The sequence below is a fragment of the Syzygium oleosum genome, unplaced genomic scaffold (genome assembly GCF_021117445.2).
Source record: "Syzygium oleosum isolate NSW1041296 unplaced genomic scaffold, Sole_v2.1 Sole_v2.18, whole genome shotgun sequence".
Lineage (NCBI taxonomy): Eukaryota > Viridiplantae > Streptophyta > Magnoliopsida > Myrtales > Myrtaceae > Syzygium > Syzygium oleosum.
Genome location: NW_026607502.1, coordinates 1,309,078 through 1,325,865, shown reverse-complemented (window position 1 = coordinate 1,325,865; position 16,788 = coordinate 1,309,078). Strand labels below are relative to the sequence as shown.

Here is a 16,788-nt window from a genome sequence, read left to right as displayed (position 1 = left end):
ATTTCAATCGGTTGGATCACACGAAAGCAAGCTAATGTCCGTTGCTTTTAGAGAACGAAACAAAACCTCCTGACGGACTTCTCACTTCCTCAACCCCAGGTAAAAAGGATTCATCTTTATCTATTTAAAGACAAGAAAAAAATACATAAGACCCAGAAAAAGATCTAATCTCTTGTACCAAATTTGGACAAAATTACACGTGGCTGGTTGTCGTTGGGCCCACCATTCTGGATAATGTTTCCACGTTGGTTTTCTCAGTATATATAGGCACCAAGAACAAACGGATCTTCCTCCATCACTTGCATCAAGTTTCTCCAATCACCGTTTCATCGGTTTTGTAGCGTCGTTCGAAAGCTGTTCAAGCTTGTGTTATTTTTGTTCTTGTTCTCTCTTCTGGGTTTTGTGTTTGATTGTGATATTGCAAAAGGGGAAGGAAAATGTTGGGTATATTCAAGAAGGGTCTGGCTCACCCGCCGCAGGAGCTCAACAGCCCGCACCCGTTGAAGATCGCCACGAGGGAGCCCAAGTTCCCAAGGGAGATCTTGGAGGATTTCTTGGCTACCCATCAGTCCAGCAGCGGCAATGCCTTCTCGGTTAGCTTTGAAGACGGTGCTTTGCTCGCTTATGCTCGCCCTCAGAAGTCCTACTCAGTCCATCAAAGGTAATGACGATGCATTGGGCATCAAAACTGAAAAATGTGATGCCTTTATGATGTGATTGACTGCTCCCTTTGCGGCATTATAGCAGATGGCAATCCCCGTCAGAGATTGCTATCAAGCAAAGCTAGACTTGCAGATGAGTTCAAGTATAGTTGGCATTGCGGTTTATGTCGTGCTCATCGGAAGTCTGCTGTCTTGGCAATATAAACGAGTCTTCTGTATCAAAGTTACTTTTCAAAGAGTTCAGCTTCGAGCACATTTGCAATGCGGGAATTTCGCGAATTTTAAATTGCCTTTCCCTAAATTGTTTGATGGTTCGGACAACATATCCATGTAATCTGCATTTTTCTTGACAGGAAATCAGTGAATCAAGACTTGTGTTTTCTTTCTTTTTTAGTTGTAAACGGAAAAGTTCAGAATTATGCTAAATGCGTTTTTGTTTCCCTTTTCTGGGCAGATTGTTCTGTGGCCTGGACAACATCTACTGCATTTTCCGGGGCAGCCTGAACAACCTGAGCAGCCTCATCAAGCAATACGGCCTGTCGAAGGGCACGGATGAGGCCATGTTCGTGATCGAGGCCTACCGGACCCTCCGCGACCGTGGCCCGTACCCAGCAGATCAGGTCCTCAAGGATCTGGACGGCGACTACGGCTTCGTGCTCTACGATGGCAAGGCGGGGACCATTTTCGCCGCATCTGTAATTTCTCTCAACAACATCAATCTTGTTCATTATAACTCCAAACCAAATTGACTTGGAGGAATGTTTGACAAATCCAAATTAAATGTTACGGTCTTGATGATGAATATAGGGAGCAGAAGAAGGGGTGAGGCTGTTCTGGGGGATTGCAGCAGATGGGTCTCTGGTGATTTCGGACAACTTAGAGGTCGTGAAAGGGAGTTGTGCCAAATCATTTGCTCCATTCCCACCAGGTTTGTATTGTGTGCTCTAAATATTTTTCAATAATAAGTAAACTTCGTGAGATTAATGATATAAAATGTTCTAAAACAGGAGAGTATATGCTTAACAATTGAATTACTGAAAATGGGTTATTTCCTTTCTTTTTGGGGGGCAGGATGTATGTTTCATAGTGAGCACGGATTGATGAGCTTTGAACATCCGAGGAGCAAAGTGAAGGCGATGCCGAGGATCGACAGCGAGGGGGTCATGTGCGGGGCCAATTTCAAGGTCGATGTCCAGTCCAAGGTCCACGCCATGCCACGTGTCGGGAGCGAAGCCAATTGGGCAATTTGGGGTCAAAGTGCATGAGACTCGGGGGGCCGGCCCGAAGTAGACTACCGACCATTCGAATAATGTAGATTCTTGGAACAAAAAAATTGTATTTAGTGATTGATCCATTTTCATTGTGATAGGGATTTTGTATCATCGTTGTCAGTTGAAATGTACTTTGTATAAAAATGAAGATAAGTGCATCAAAAGTCTCAAAACTTATAGTGAAACTGAACAATCCAATGACTTGCCATTTTTATCTTAAAATTTCATTTTCTTTACAATGCCATCCTTTCTTTTGTCTTTTTTTTTTTTATTTTAACTTTTTACCATACATATTTTAAAAGAAATTTCAAGTTCTTTCTAATGTGACGCTTGGTGGATGTCGCATCGCATCGCGTGTCTCGAGAAAGTAATAAATCTACAGCAGCTTATTCAAATTTTAATCACGATGTCAAAACGAGAAAAACTTAAAAAACAAAGTTGTATAAACTGCAGTTGTTAAACTTACCCATGATTTTAAAACATGGAAACTAAGAGTAAAACAGCTGTATAAGATCGCATCGTAAACGCAATTTGATTGTCAATTAGAGATCAGGAGCAAAAAACTGCAGAAAAAAAAAAAGGCAGGACTTGAAAAGAACGATATGGTGTTGGGACTGGAGGAAGATGTTGATGCTACTCCTCTCATCACTAGTACTCTATCCCATCAATACTCATTTATCGAGTCGTAAAATCGCCGGCGAAGAGAGAGCATGAATGAAGAAGGCCTGAGGGAGCGATCAACTTGAGAGAGAGAGAGAGGCGGCAATATTAGAGGTATGAATTGATTCAAACAGGCTCAGTTCTCGATTTTTTAACCGAGAACTGGACTAGTCCCCCTGTGAACCAACCGAATAAAGCAGATTCAGGTAATTTTTTGTGTTGAACCGGCCCGATTGCTCGCTCCTAAAACGTACCATGGAATCATGGGTTCATTTGTGAAGGGAATATTGCATGTCAATTCGCAAAACCTTCCATATATCTATCAGATGGGGGCCACCTCTCTATGTCTCTCTCCCTCCATCCCTGCTCCAGAACTTACCTTAAGCGATCAGGAGATTGAGGGACACGGATCTTTTTACTTGGTATAATGCTTGCTTGCTTGGTTCTTGGTGTCTCCATATAAATCAACCCTATGAAAATGAGGCCTTCCGCAAAAGTTGAGATTCATTGCAGCACCAAGTAAAGTACCGAAAGAAGTAGAGGATCTTCTCTTCGAGTAGCACAAAGAAAAGTCATACGGAACAAATAGAATGAGGTTTGTCGCCTTCATGTCGACCATTAGAAAGGAAAAGAAAAACCCACATCAGATCAATACTCGCTAATTTTCATTTCAAATCATAACGTATAAACTCGACCTAGAAAACCACAGAACCGCTAATTTCAAAGAAGTATTCAATTCCACTGTTTTGCACGTTTTGCTCGCAAACATCTGAATCAATTTTGTTCCCCGCCACCAGACCCTTTGCCTCGACGGTGGTCCATCCTCGCGGAATTGGAAACGATTGGAGAATCCACCCCCTCCTTATCATGGCTCGTAACCAAGCCTGGTTCAGATCGATTTTGCTCGGGACCGAGCAATCCGACACCGAGATGCTTCGGCCCCAAAAAGATCCGAGCCAAAGTCTTCAGAATGCTGTCATTCGAAGCCGGCCCGACCTGCCCATTCGCCACCAAAGGGACATTCGAAATTAGTTGGATCTAACTTCAACACCACGTTCATTCAAAATGATCCAAATGACTCTTGAAAGTCCAGCTTTGTTCATGGTTTGGAAGATTTTGGGAGTGCCCCTAATTTTTCTCTCTTGGGCTTGATTTTAAATGAGTTATTTGATAAGTTAAGGTGAACAATAACAGGTTTTTTTTAAAAAATTTAAAATTTATTTTGTCTTTTACTTTCTTTCTTTTTTTACGAAATCTGGCGAGGGTCATGCTATACGGGCGACGGCGGACGTAGAAGAAAAAAACGGAAAAGAAAAAAAATTAAATTTATTTATTGAATTTGTATTGCATGGAAGTGATTTATCAATATAATTTTTTTAAGAAATCATATGCAACGAGTTTCTTAAATTTAGCAATACATGAAAGTAGTTTAGCAATATGGATTGAATCAGGTATGAGTTAAGAAATTTACATTATGAATAAATAGATCATAAATGATTTGATGGGTGAATTGGATTCGTAATGTTTACGACATGATCCAAACTCGACCCCATCCATCAGGTCTATTCGCCAGATTTTGTGTGGGACTGGGGTAGTGCACTTTCTTCTTTTTTATTCTAGGGAAAAAATCACCAAAAACCCCAAACTTTGCCCTCTGTGACACATTTACCCCAAACTTTTTTTTGTCACACCAAAAACCCCAAACTTTGCTATTTGTAACACATTTACCCCAATATACTGTAGACTATGGTATTTTAGTCATTTTCCCTTTTTCTATTTTTTTCTGTTTTTTTTTCTTTTTTCCGGCGAGGGCGAGGGACCCTCGCCGCGCCCAGGCGAGAGCTGCCCTCGCCGGCGTTGGGCGAGGGCAGCCCTCGCCTCGCCGGCGTCGGGCAAAGGACCCTCGCCCGCCCGGGCGAGGGCGCCTCGCCGGCGCCGGGCCAAGGACCCTCGCCCGCCCGGGCGAGTGGCCGCCGCCGGCGTTAGGCGAGGGCAGCCCTCGCCTCGCCGGCGTCCGGGCGAGGTTAAGGCCGCCCTCGCCCGGGCGGGCGAGGTGCCGCGCGGCGTCGGGCGAGGCTTCTCGCCCGCCAAGGCGAGGCGGCCCTCGCGATCCGGCGAGGGCGACCCTCGCTCGACGCCGCGAGGGTCGCCCTCGCCCAGGGCGAGCGAGGGTAGCCCTCGCCGACGCGGCGAGGGGCGAGGGCGTCGGCGAGGGCCGCCTCGCTCGCCCGAGCGAGGGCGACCCTCGCGCCGCGTCGAGCGAGGGTCGCCCTCGCCGGATCCGGCGAGGGTCGCCTCGCCTAGGAGGGGCGAGGGAAGCCCTCGCCCGACGCCGGCGGGCAGCCCTCGCCCTTGCCGGAAAAAAGAAAAAAAAAACAGAAAAAAAAATAGAAAAAGGGAAAAAGACTAAAATACCCTAGGCTACAGTATATTGGGGTAAATGTGTCACAAATAGCAAAGTTTGGGATTTTTAGTGTCACAAAAAAAATTTTGGGGTAAATATGTCATAGAGAGCAAAGTTTGGGATTTTTGGTGATTTTTTCCCTTTATTCTATTAGTACTATTTTTTCGATCCAATATTAAAATGAACAAAATGGTAGATGGAAGGCGTGGAGATGAGTGTGATCCACGACATAGCCGACAGGAACCGAGCGGCTGACTCGGATTGGCGTCAAAGCGTCACATCATTTCGTGGATAAGGCCACTTTGACCAATTCCTCGTACTTCTAAAAATAATTTATTATTATTACAATAAAATTTGCTATTGCATTTTTAAAAATGACATTTATTCGGCCAGATCAATATTGGAGATACTGCCCACCTCTCTTCATTTTCCAATTCCTTTTTAATAAGGGATTAAAATCACGAAAAATCCTAAATTGATACACTTATGATAAATTTACTCTAAATTATTTTTTTTACTACAAAAAATCTCAAACTGGTACATCTGTGATAATTTTACCCCGAATTATTTTTTTGACCACAAAAAACCTCAAAATGGTATACCTGCGATAATTTTACCCATACATAATTTTTTAATATTATTTTTTATTTTTTCGATTTATTTTATTTTATTTTATTTTTTCTTTTCTTTTCTTTAAGGGATCAAATTTTTTCGATTTATTTTATTTAATCATCGAAGAATTTAAGTGTGTGAGATTCATTTTTCACTTAATTTAATGTCTCGATGCTCGTGCAATTTCCCGATCATTTCATCGAATTGGAAATGTGGACTTAACATATCCCATAAAATGTATTTATCGAAGATTTTTTGAATGTTTTCAATAAGTAATTTATTTCAATATTCTATGTTCATTCTGAGTGATTCACGCGGATTTCAATCGATTAGATTACAAGAAAGCAAACTAATGTCCGATGCTTAGAGAACAAAACCACCCGAGAGACACTTCTCACTCCCTCAACCCCAGGCAAACCCCCGGTAAAAGGTTTCATCTTTATCTATTTGAAGACACGAAAAAAATGAACGAGACGACCCAGAACAGATCTCATCTCTTGTACCAAATTGCTCATCGACAAAATCACACGTGGGCTGTTGTGATTGGGGCCCACCATTCTGGATAATGTTTCCACGTTGGTTTTCTCAGTATATATAGGCGCAGAGAACGAACAGAACTTCCTCCATCGTCTCTCCAATCACCGTTTCATCGGTTTCTTAGCGTCGATTTGAAAGCTTTCATCGGTCTCTTCTGGGTTTTGTGTTTGATAGTGATATTGCAAAAGGGGAAGGAAAATGTTGGGTATATTCAAGAAGGGTCTGGCTCACCCGCCGCAGGAGCTCAACAGCCCGCACCCTTTGAAGACTGCTGCAACGAGGGAGCCCAAGTTCCCGAGGGAGATCTTGGAGGATTTCTCGGCTACCCATCAGTCCAGCAGCAGCAATGCCTTCTCGGTTAGCTTTGAAGACGGTGCTCTGCTCGCTTATGCTCGCCCTCAAAAGTCCTACTCAGTCCATCAAAGGTAATGACGATGCATTGGACAGGCAAAACTGAAAATGCGATGCCTTTATGATGTGATCAACTGCCCCCTTCGCGGCATTATAGCAGATGGCAATCCCCGTCGGAGATTGTTATCAAGCAACCTAGACTTGCAGATGAGTTTAAGTATAGTCGGCATTGCGGTCTATGTCATGCTCATTGGAAGTCTGCTGTCTTGTCAATAAATACGAGTCTTCTGAATCAAAGTGTTTTTTTCAAAGAGTTCAGCTTCAAGCACATTCAAATTGCGGGGATTTGGCGAATTTTGAATTGCCTTTCCCTAAATTGTTTGATGGTTTGGACAACACATCTATGTACACTGCATTTTTCTTGACAGAAAATCAGTGAATCAAGACTTGTGTTTGTAAATGGGAGAGTTCTGAATTATGCTAAATGCGTTTTTGTTTCCCTCTTCGGGGCAGATTGTTCTGTGGCCTGGACAACATCTACTGCATTTTCCGGGGCAGCCTGAACAACCTGAGCAGCCTCATCAAGCAATACGGCCTGTCGAAGGGCACGGACGAGGCCATGTTCGTGATCGAGGCCTACCTGACCCTCCGCGACCATGGCCCTTACCCGGCCGACCAGGTCCTCAAGGATCTGGACGGCGACTACGGCTTCGTGCTCTACGATGGCAAGGCGGGGACTATTTTCGCCGCATCTGTAAGTTCTCTCAATAGCATCAATCTTGTTCATTATAACCAAAAAAATGTTTCGACTAGGAGAACATCGACAAATCCAAATTAAATGTTACGTTCTTGATGATGAATATAGGGAGCAGAAGAAGGGGTGAGGCTGTTCTGGGGGATTGCAGCAGATGGGTCTCTGGTGATTTCGGACAACTTGGAGGTCGTGAAAGGGAGTTGTGCCAAATCATTTGCTCCATTCCCACCAGGTTTGTATTGTGTGCTCTAAATATTTTTCAATAATAAGTAAAATTCGTGATATTAATGATATAAAATGTTATAAAAATGGAGAGTATATGCTTAACAATTGAATTACTGAAAATGGGTTATTTTCTTTTTGGGGGGCAGGATGTATGTTTCATAGCGAGCATGGATTGATGAGCTTTGAACATCCGAGGAGCAAAGTGAAGGCGATGCCGAGGATCGACAGCGAGGGTGTCATGTGCGGGGCCAATTTCAAGGTTGATGTCCAGTCCAAGGTCCACGCCATGCCACGTGTCGGGAGCGAAGCCAATTGGGCAATTTGGGGTCAAAGTGCCTGAGACTTGGGGGCCCGAAGGCCCGTTTGGTTCGGCTTTTCGGATTCGAAAAGCCGAAAGCTAGCATTTGGAATGCTTTGGAATACTGAAGCCTATTTTTCCCTTCCCAAATTGTCCTCACTCAAATTTTAATATTCCAGTTTTGCCCATGTTACTGTTCATCTTCCTCACCGCTAGGGTGGCCGGCGAGGGCGGATCTGGGCGGCGAAGGGCCGGCGAGGGGCCGGCGAGGTCGCCCGACCCAGGCGACGGCCGCCTGGGGTCGGGTGACCGCCCAGGCGCCGTCGCCTAGGTCGCGCGACCTCAGACGACGGCCGCTTTAGGTCGCGCGACCCAAGCGGCCGTCGCCGCTCGGGTCCGCGCGACCTCACGTGACGGCCGCTTTAGGTCGGGCGACCCAGGCGGCCGTCGCCTGGGTCCGCGCGACCTCAGGCGACGGCCGCCGGCCCTTCGCCGGCCAGATCCACCCTCGTTGGCCCTTCGCCGGCCACCCTTGCCGGTGAAGAAGATGAACAGTATAGGGGCAAAACCGGAATATTAAAAATAAAAGTTGTCAAAGCCCTTTGCAAAAAAAAATTTACCAAACACTACTTAGGACAAAGTAACTTTAAAATTTTTTTTTTACCAAACACTATTTGCATTTTCCCAAGTGACTTTCACCTAAAAGTATTTGCATTCCCCAAATAGCATTTGAAAAGCCGAACCAAACGGGCCCGAAGTAGACTACCGAGCATTCGAATAATGTAAATTCTTGGAGCAAAAAAATGTATTTAGTGATTGATCCATTTTCATTATGATATGGATTTGTACGATCATTGTCAGTTGAAATGTTCTTCTTATGAAAATGGAGATAAGTGTGATAAGTGTACCAGAATTTCTAAAATTTTCACGAAACTGAACAACCCAATAACTTTCCTTTTTTATCTTCAAATTTCATTCTCCTTACAATATCATTCCTTCTTTCCTTTTGTTTTTTTTTTTAAAATTTTACAATGTATTTATTTTAAAAGAAATTTCATGTTTTTTCTGATATGACGCTTGGTCAATGTCTCATCAACGCTGTATGTCTTGAGAATGTAATAAAAGAAAGCCACATTAGCATTTTCTGTCAGCCAAATTGGGTGGAGTTAACAGAATGAGAGTTTTAGGATTTCATTGCACTTTCGCAATAAGTTTTAAGATTTCTAGTGCACTTATCCTATAAAAATGTAAGTTAAAGTTTTTTCGATATGAAATTTTATCCCATCTTTAATGTATTTTACGAAGTATATTAGATATTTTACAATTAAAAGCTTGTTGAAATAATAATTATCGAACTATAGAGCATGCAACACGAAGAAAAATGTATTAGGAGTGATCGGTTTTAAAGTGGGTAGATCATGTTAGGGTTGGTTCCCAATTTTTAGAATCGAAAATCAATCCTGTTGACCTTGGACTCGGCCTAGAACCAAACCGGTCGATTCCAGGGTCAATTAGGGAACTAGCATATCCCCCAAATGCACATCAACTAGCAAAGAAAGAGACATAGATCGGCTCATTCAAAAATTATCCATGAAGTCAAAACGACATAAACTAAAAAAAAAGATACGGAAGCAGCATTGTTAAACCGCATATTTCACATGACTGTGGTAGAATATTAAAGAGTAGAAGCAATGAATTGAAGAGATCGAGAACAAAAAATTGTAGAAAAAAGAAGGCGGGGTTTGAGAAGAATGATATATGGTGTTGGGACCGGAGGAAGATGCTGATGCGGATGCTATTCCTCTCATCGCTCGAACTCTATCCCATCTGTTAGTTTTATTATTAGATAATTAGCAAGTTGGGTTTATTTTAGGAAAGGGTATTTAGGTCTTTGTATCAAGGCTTAACCCTAAGCCTATATATACTTGGTTTATCTCAATAATAAAGAAGATCTCTTTTACCAAATTACATGGTATCAGAGCCATAGTAAAACCCTAATCCTAATCTTAAATTAAGCCCTAACGCTAGCCTACTGTTCACGGCCAGCGAAGAACCCACACGTCTCGCGCGTCTTAGCTAGCGCGCCTCAGCGCGACCTCGCGCGCTCCTCGGCGCGACCTCGCGCCCCCCCCCGCGCGCGACTCAGCGCGCCTCCAGCGCGCCTCCAGAGCGTGACTCAGCGCCTCTTCCAGTGATGTGATTCGCGAGAGAGAGGCAACGAGATGTGAAGAAATTTTTGGTCATGTTCCTGTTGCTTCTCTACCGATCTGTCTTGGTCATGGGATTTTTTTGCTCGTGTTTCTCTGCTGTCTTGCACCTGTCGATGTGAAGACATTGTTTTTAATTAAAGTGTAGTGGTGGTTGATGTGGTGAGCGGATCTCGGTTGATGTGGTAGTGGAAGTTGGTGTGGTGACTTGTAGTGTGATTGATAGTTGCTTGTTGGTGGTGTTCACATTTTTTTTTAGTGGATTTGGTGACAATCGATAGATTACAGTGTTCTCTTTTAATTGGTGGATATGTCTACCGATTCGGTAACCCGGATGTTCGTTCAGGGGTGACTACCCCGACTATTGCTCTTGGTTCCTTTGGTATGAGTGGTTTACACACCACATTAGTAAAGTTGGATGGCACGAATTACCCGAGTTGGTCAATGGCCCTTTCTACTTTTATTTATGCTAATCGCCAATCTAGGTGGCTCCATGAACCACCACCGAGGATTCATAATTTAGAAGAATGGAGGGTCACCGACGCTGCGTTGCGTACTTCTGCTGAGGAAGTATGACTGATTCTATTCGTCCTCTTTTTATGGATTGTATGACATTTCGTGAGGTGTGGTCCAAATGCACTTTACTTTATTCGGACAGAATAATATGAGTCGAGTATGTGATATGTGGGAGGCATTATTTGAGGCTAAAATTGGTCCTTCCGGATTGGCGAGAATACTATGCTCGTTTTACTTCTTTGTCTCGGCGACTCGGTCTCATCTTCCACCAGCCACAACAGCTTACTCGGATGCACAGAGAGAAGCGAGACATGCTGGTGGTCCTCTTTCTTCGAGGTCTTGGTCCAGATCACGTGCCCTAAGACAAATAGATTACTTCTCCGGGCACCCTTCCTTCCATAGAGGAAGTATATTCTCGAGCCGCTCGGTACACTCCCGATTCGAAAGCTTCAACTATGTCGATAATAGTGCTATGGTGGCTCGTGGTAATCAAGGAGTTCGTGGTCGTGGCAATTGGAGTACAAGTAACTTTAATCATGGTCGTGGCCGCACTATTCCGGGTCGAGGTGTTCCTCGAGGTGGTAGTACTGCTAGTGCTAGAGGAGGTCGTGGAGGTCGTTTTTGTACTCATTGTCAGTTGGCTGGACACACTATTAACTATTGTTATGATCTCCATCCTGAGTTGCGGGGTTTACAGGCTTCCATTGATATTGAGCCTCGGTCTTCTTCATCTGGATCAGCTTCCGAACAAAGTATTGTGCAGTTGACTCGTGCAGAATATGATGAGCTGATTAGAGCGCGACAACCTTGGTGGTTCTTCAGCTCCTGTTGCTACTTTGGCACAACATAATGATGGTACTTGTCTCTTAGCCACTACAGATACACTTAGTCCTTGGATTATTGATTCAGGTGCCACTCATCATATGACTGGTGATTCGCGTCTTCTTACCGATAAGAGTCATCCACAGCCTTCTTCTGAATAGTAGCAGTAGCAGCAACAATCACGGGGTCTAGAAGATACAATCCACCAGCCTCACGCCCACCACCTATCCGGCGTCCAGTCTTCCGATCCTGGAGGACACATGAAGATGGAGAAAAGGTGATATTGCAATCAAGATCACGAGTAATGGAACTGACAGATAACAAACTATAAGGGAATCGAGGAATATGGTAAACAAAAGGCAAAGATATGGAGGAATTCAATGACACACAACCTGTACCAGCTACTTGAGATTTTGAACCATCTGCTAAGGTGACTGAAGTGGAAGGAGTAGAAGAAGAGGTCTATATGGAGCAACCACCCGGGTTTGTTGCTCAGGGGGAGAAGGTATGCCGATTGCGTAAAGCTCTATATGGACTAAAGCAGTCTCCCGTGCTTGGTTCGGTCGTTTTAGTGATGTCATTACGGTTTTGGTATGCATCGATGCAATGTGGATCATTCCGTATTTAGTATGTCATCTTTGAAGGGGTATGTTATTCTGGTTGTTTATGTTGATGATATCATTGTTACTGGGAGTGATGTTGAAGGCATAAAACGACTCAAGCAGTTTCTACAAAAGGAGTTTAATACTAAAGACTTAGGTCTACTTCGATATTTTCTCGGTATCGAAGTTGCATATACTGGTGATAGTATTGCTCTTTCTCAGAGAAAGTACGCCATTGATATTCTTAAGGAGGTGGGCTTGCACGATGCTAAGCCTGGTGATACACCTATGGACCCTGGGGTGAAGCTTGATAACGAACACGGGGAGCTTCTTCATGATCCAGAAAAATATCGTCGGTTGGTAGGCAAGTTGAATTATCTTACCATTACTCGTCCAGATATCTCATTTGCTGTTAGTGTGGTGAGTCAGTTCATGAGCTCTCCTCGTACTACTCACTGGCAAGCTGTCTTACATATTATACGATATTTGAAGGGAGCCCCAGGTCAAGGGCTTGTATTCCATAATCGGGGTCATCTTAATGTAGCTGGTTATTCTGAGCCAGACTCTTTGGAGGTGACGGGATACTCGATGCGATTGGGCTGGTTGTCCCGTAGATCGCCGGTCTATATCGGGTACTTGTGTATTCCTTGGAGGTAATCTTGTGTCGTGGAAGAGTAAGAAACAATCGGTTGTTTCTCGATCTAGTGCGAAGCGAGAATATCGTGCTATGGCTAACGTTACAAGTGAGCTTCGGTGGATTCGTATGTTGTTGGATCGAGATTGGATTACATATGGCGGGATCGTCTACTTCTCCATTGTGACAATCAATCGCCATTCATATTGCTAGTAATCCAAGTGTTTCATGAGCGAACTAAGCATATAGAGATTGATTGTCACTTTGTTCGGGAAAAGGTGAATTGTGGTGATATACAAATTGGTACATACACGGTCCGAGGAGCAATTAGCGAGACATTTTCACGAAACCTCTACGGCGTGGACGAGTTTCATATATTTGCAACAAGTTAGGTCTTTTTGATATGTATGCCCCAACTTGAGGGGGAGTGTTAGTTTTATTATTAGATAATTAGCAAGTTGGGTTTATTTTAGGAAAAGGTATTTAGGTCTTTGTATCAAGGCTTAACCCTAAGCCTATATATACTTGGTTTATCTCAATAATAAAGAAGATCTCTTTTACCAAATTACACCATCAATACTCAGTCATTGAGTTGTAAAATCGCCGGCGAAGAGAGAGTGCAAGTGAAGTAGCTTGAGAGAGAGAAAGAGAGAGAGAGGTGGTCAGATTAGAGGTGAACGATTCAAACGGGTTCGATCCCTAATCTTTGGAATCAAGAACCAGACTGGTCCGAAACATATGAAATAAGGCAAGTTTAGGTCGTTTTGTGGGTTGAACCGGCTCAATTGCTCACTTCTAAAACGTACGCTTTGCTCCCAAACATCTTAATCAATTTCGTCCCTTGCCGCCACCAGACCCTTTGCCTCAACGGTCCATCCGTGCGGAAGTGGAAACGAACGGAGAATCCACCCGCTCCTTATCATGGCTCATAACCGAGCCCGATTCAGATCGAAATCGACTCGGGTCCGAGCAATCCGAAACCGAGATGGTTCGGCCCCCAAAACGATCAGAGCCAGAGTCTTCGGAACGCCACAGTCAGAATCCGGCCCGATCCGGTCATTCGCCACCAAAAGGGACATTCGAAATCAGTTGTGATCTCTAACTTTAAGTCCACGTTCATCCAAAAATGAGCCGAAATCCGAACGACTCTTGAAAGTCCACCTTTGGTTCATGGTTCAGAAGATTTCGAGAGTGGCCCCAAATTTCTCTTTTCTCTCTTGGGCCTGGATTTGGGCCACAACAGTCAGGCCCAGTGGACAGTCAAAATGGAGTGGTCAACGACATGTTCGCCAGATTCTCTGTGTGGGACTGGGGTAGTGCACTTTCTTTCTTTTCTATTCTATTATTATTATTTTCGAATTTTTAATTCCGAAAAAGGGATTAAAAAAATCTAATATTAAAATGAACAAAAATGGTAGATGATGGAAGACGTGGAGATGAGTGTGATCCACGAGATAGCCGACAGGAATCCGAGTGGCTGACTCGGATCGGCGTCAAGCGTCCCATCGCTTTGCGGATAAAGGCCACTTCTTTGAACAGTTCCTCGTACTTCTAAATTCAATTATTATTATAATAAAAATTTACTATTGCTTTTTTAAAAATAACATTTATTTTTCCATATCAATATTGGAAATAATTTGTAGGGGGTGTGCAAGATGGACCAACCGAATTGAAAACCGCTCGGACCGGACCTGATCGGACCGGACCAGCCAGTTCTAGGTAGTTTCGGGAGGTGTCGTTCCGGTTCCTATTCTTTGAAAGCAGTTGGACCTAGACGAATTATTCGTTTAAGGGCTTCAAGAGATGCGCCGATTAGTATTAGTGGGTAAACATCTTTTAACCATCAAAGAATTTAAGTGCGCGGGATTCATTTTTCACTCGATCTAATGTCTCGATGCTCGCGCAATCTCCACGATCAATTCATCGGACCAGAGATGTGGACTTAACGTATGCCGTTAAATGTATTCGTCGAAGATCTTGGAACGTTTTTTTATAAGCAACTTATTTCGATGCTATATTCATTCGAGTAGTTCATACGGTATTAATCGATTGGATTACGCGAAAGCAAACTAATGTCTGGTTGCTTAGAGGACAAATAAAACTCCTAAAAGAGTTCTCACTTCCTCAACCCCAGGTAAAAAGGCTTCATCTTTATCTATTTAAAGACAAGAAAAAAGAATGAATAAGACCCAGAAACAGATCTAATCTCCTGTACCAAATTTGAACAAAATTACACGTGGGCTGTTGTCGTTGGGCCCACCATTCTGGATAATGTTTCCACGTTGGCTTTCTCAGTATATATAGGCACCAAGAACAGACGGATCTCCCCCCATCACTTGCATCAAGTTTCTTCAATCACCGTTTCATCGGTTTCTTAGCGTCGTTCGAAAGCTGTTCAAGCTTGCGTTTTTTCGTTCTCTCTCTCTTCTGGGTTTTGTGTTTGATTGTGATATTGCAAGAGGGGAAGGAAAATGTTGGGTATATTCAAGAAGGGTCTGGCTCACCCGCCGCAGGAGCTCAACAGCCCTCACCCGTCGAAGATCGCCACGAGGGAGCCCAAGTTTCCGAGGGAGATCTTGGAGGATTTCTTGGCTACCCATCAGTCCAGCAGCAGCAATGCCTTCTCGGTTAGCTTTGAAGACGGTGCTTTGCTCGCTTATGCTCGCCCTCAGAAGTCCTACTCAGTCCATCAAAGGTAATGATGATGTATTGGGCAGCAAAGCTGAAAAATGTGATGCCTTTATGATGTGATCAACTGCCTAGTTCGCGGCATTATAGCCGATGGCAATCTCCCTCGAGATTGATATCAAGCAAAGCTAGACTTGCAGATGAGTTCAAGTATAGTTGGCATTGCGGTTTATGTCGTGCTCATCGGAAGTCTGCTGTCTTGGCAATATAAACGAGTCTTCTGTATCAAAGTTACTTTTCAAAGAGTTCAGCTTCGAGCACATTTGCAATGTGGGAATTTCGCGAATTTTAAATTGCCTTTCCCTAAATTGTTTGATGGTTCGGACAACATATCCATGTAATCTGCATTTTTCTTGACAGAAAATCAGTGAATCAAGACTTGTGTTTGTAAATGGGAGAGTTCTGAATTATGCTAAATGCGTTTTTGTTTCCCTTTTCCGGGCAGATTGTTCTGTGGCTTGGACAACATCTACTGCATTTTCCGGGGCAGCCTGAACAACCTGTGCAGCCTCATCAAGCAATATGGCCTGTCGAAGGGCACGGACGAGGCCATGTTCGTGATCGAGGCCTACCGGACCCTCCGCGACCGGGGCCCCTACCCGGCCGATCAGGTCCTCAAGGATCTGGACGGCGACTACGGCTTCGTACTCTACGATGGCAAGGCCGGGACCATTTTCGCCGCATCTGTAAGTTCTCTCGATAACATCAATCTTGTTCATTATAAACAAAAAAATGTTTCGACTAGGAGAACATCGACAAATTCAAACTAAATGTTACGTTCTTGATGATGAATATAGGGAGCAGAAGAAGGGGTGAGGCTGTTCTGGGGGATTGCAGCAGATGGGTCTTTGGTGATCTCGGACAACTTGGAGGTCGTGAAAGGGAGCTGTGTCAAATCATTTGCTCCATTCCCAGCAGGTCTGTTTGCTCTAAATATTTTTTCAATAATAAGTAAATCCTGAGATTAATGATCAGAAATGTTCTCAAAAAGAGAGTACATAATAATTAAATTACTGATAATGGGTTTTTTTTTTTTTTCTTGTTTGTTTTGGGCAGGATGTATGTTTCATAGCGAGCATGGATTAATGAGCTTTGAACATCCGACGAGCAAAGTGAAGGCAATGCCGAGGATCGACAGCGAGGGGATCATGTGCGGGGCCAATTTCAAGGTTGATGTCCAGTCCAAGGTTCACGTCATGCCACGTGTCGGGAGCGAAGCCAATTGGGCAATTTGGGGTCAAAATGCATGATGGTGATCCCTAAGGAACCACCATTAAGCAATGACAATCGGACAGTTGGATTCTTCTTTTGTAATTTTTTCAATTTCCTGCTTGAATTTTTCGTCGTCGTTTTCTGTTTTTTCCTCTTTCGAGCTGACTTTGGTGGGGTTTCCATTGGGGAAAATTGCACCATGCCCCTGATTTTTCTTTGCTTTCTGTACATGTTTAACGCTTTAGAACATCAATAAAAAGGATGTGATTTGAGAGCTGACGCAGATTTACATTCCAAAGGGATTTGTTTCTATATAAAGTTTTGGTTTTCATA

General features: G+C 43.7%; 3 protein-coding genes across 4 annotated transcripts; all 3 read left to right on the top strand.

The window, feature by feature from the left end:
* Positions 1 to 295: 295 nt before the first annotated feature.
* On the top strand, positions 296 to 2,039 carry LOC130140398 (stem-specific protein TSJT1-like). Its single transcript, XM_056319687.1, has 4 exons — positions 296 to 661; positions 1,117 to 1,357; positions 1,470 to 1,590; positions 1,734 to 2,039. The coding sequence occupies exons 1-4, from the start codon at positions 438 to 440 to the stop codon at positions 1,925 to 1,927; spliced, it is 780 nt and encodes a 259-aa protein (XP_056175662.1). The 5' UTR covers positions 296 to 437; the 3' UTR covers positions 1,928 to 2,039.
* A 4,198-nt stretch (positions 2,040 to 6,237) lies between these two features.
* Positions 6,238 to 16,729, top strand: LOC115686631 (stem-specific protein TSJT1-like). 2 transcript variants are annotated; one of them, XM_056319485.1, is made up of 5 exons: positions 6,238 to 6,293; positions 14,956 to 15,250; positions 15,689 to 15,929; positions 16,041 to 16,161; positions 16,300 to 16,729. In XM_056319485.1, exons 2-5 carry the CDS (start codon positions 15,027 to 15,029, stop codon positions 16,491 to 16,493), a joined length of 780 nt encoding a protein of 259 aa, XP_056175460.1. In that variant the 5' UTR covers positions 6,238 to 6,293; positions 14,956 to 15,026; the 3' UTR covers positions 16,494 to 16,729. The 2 variants fall into 2 exon arrangements, with proteins under 2 accessions (XP_056175460.1, XP_056175459.1); XM_056319484.1 differs by lacking the exon at positions 6,238 to 6,293 and having other exon boundaries at positions 14,878 to 15,250.
* Positions 6,300 to 7,847, top strand: LOC115669593 (stem-specific protein TSJT1-like). Its single transcript, XM_056319483.1, has 4 exons — positions 6,300 to 6,571; positions 7,011 to 7,251; positions 7,363 to 7,483; positions 7,623 to 7,847. Exons 1-4 carry the CDS (start codon positions 6,345 to 6,347, stop codon positions 7,814 to 7,816), a joined length of 783 nt encoding a protein of 260 aa, XP_056175458.1. The 5' UTR covers positions 6,300 to 6,344; the 3' UTR covers positions 7,817 to 7,847.
* Positions 16,730 to 16,788: the final 59 nt, after the last annotated feature.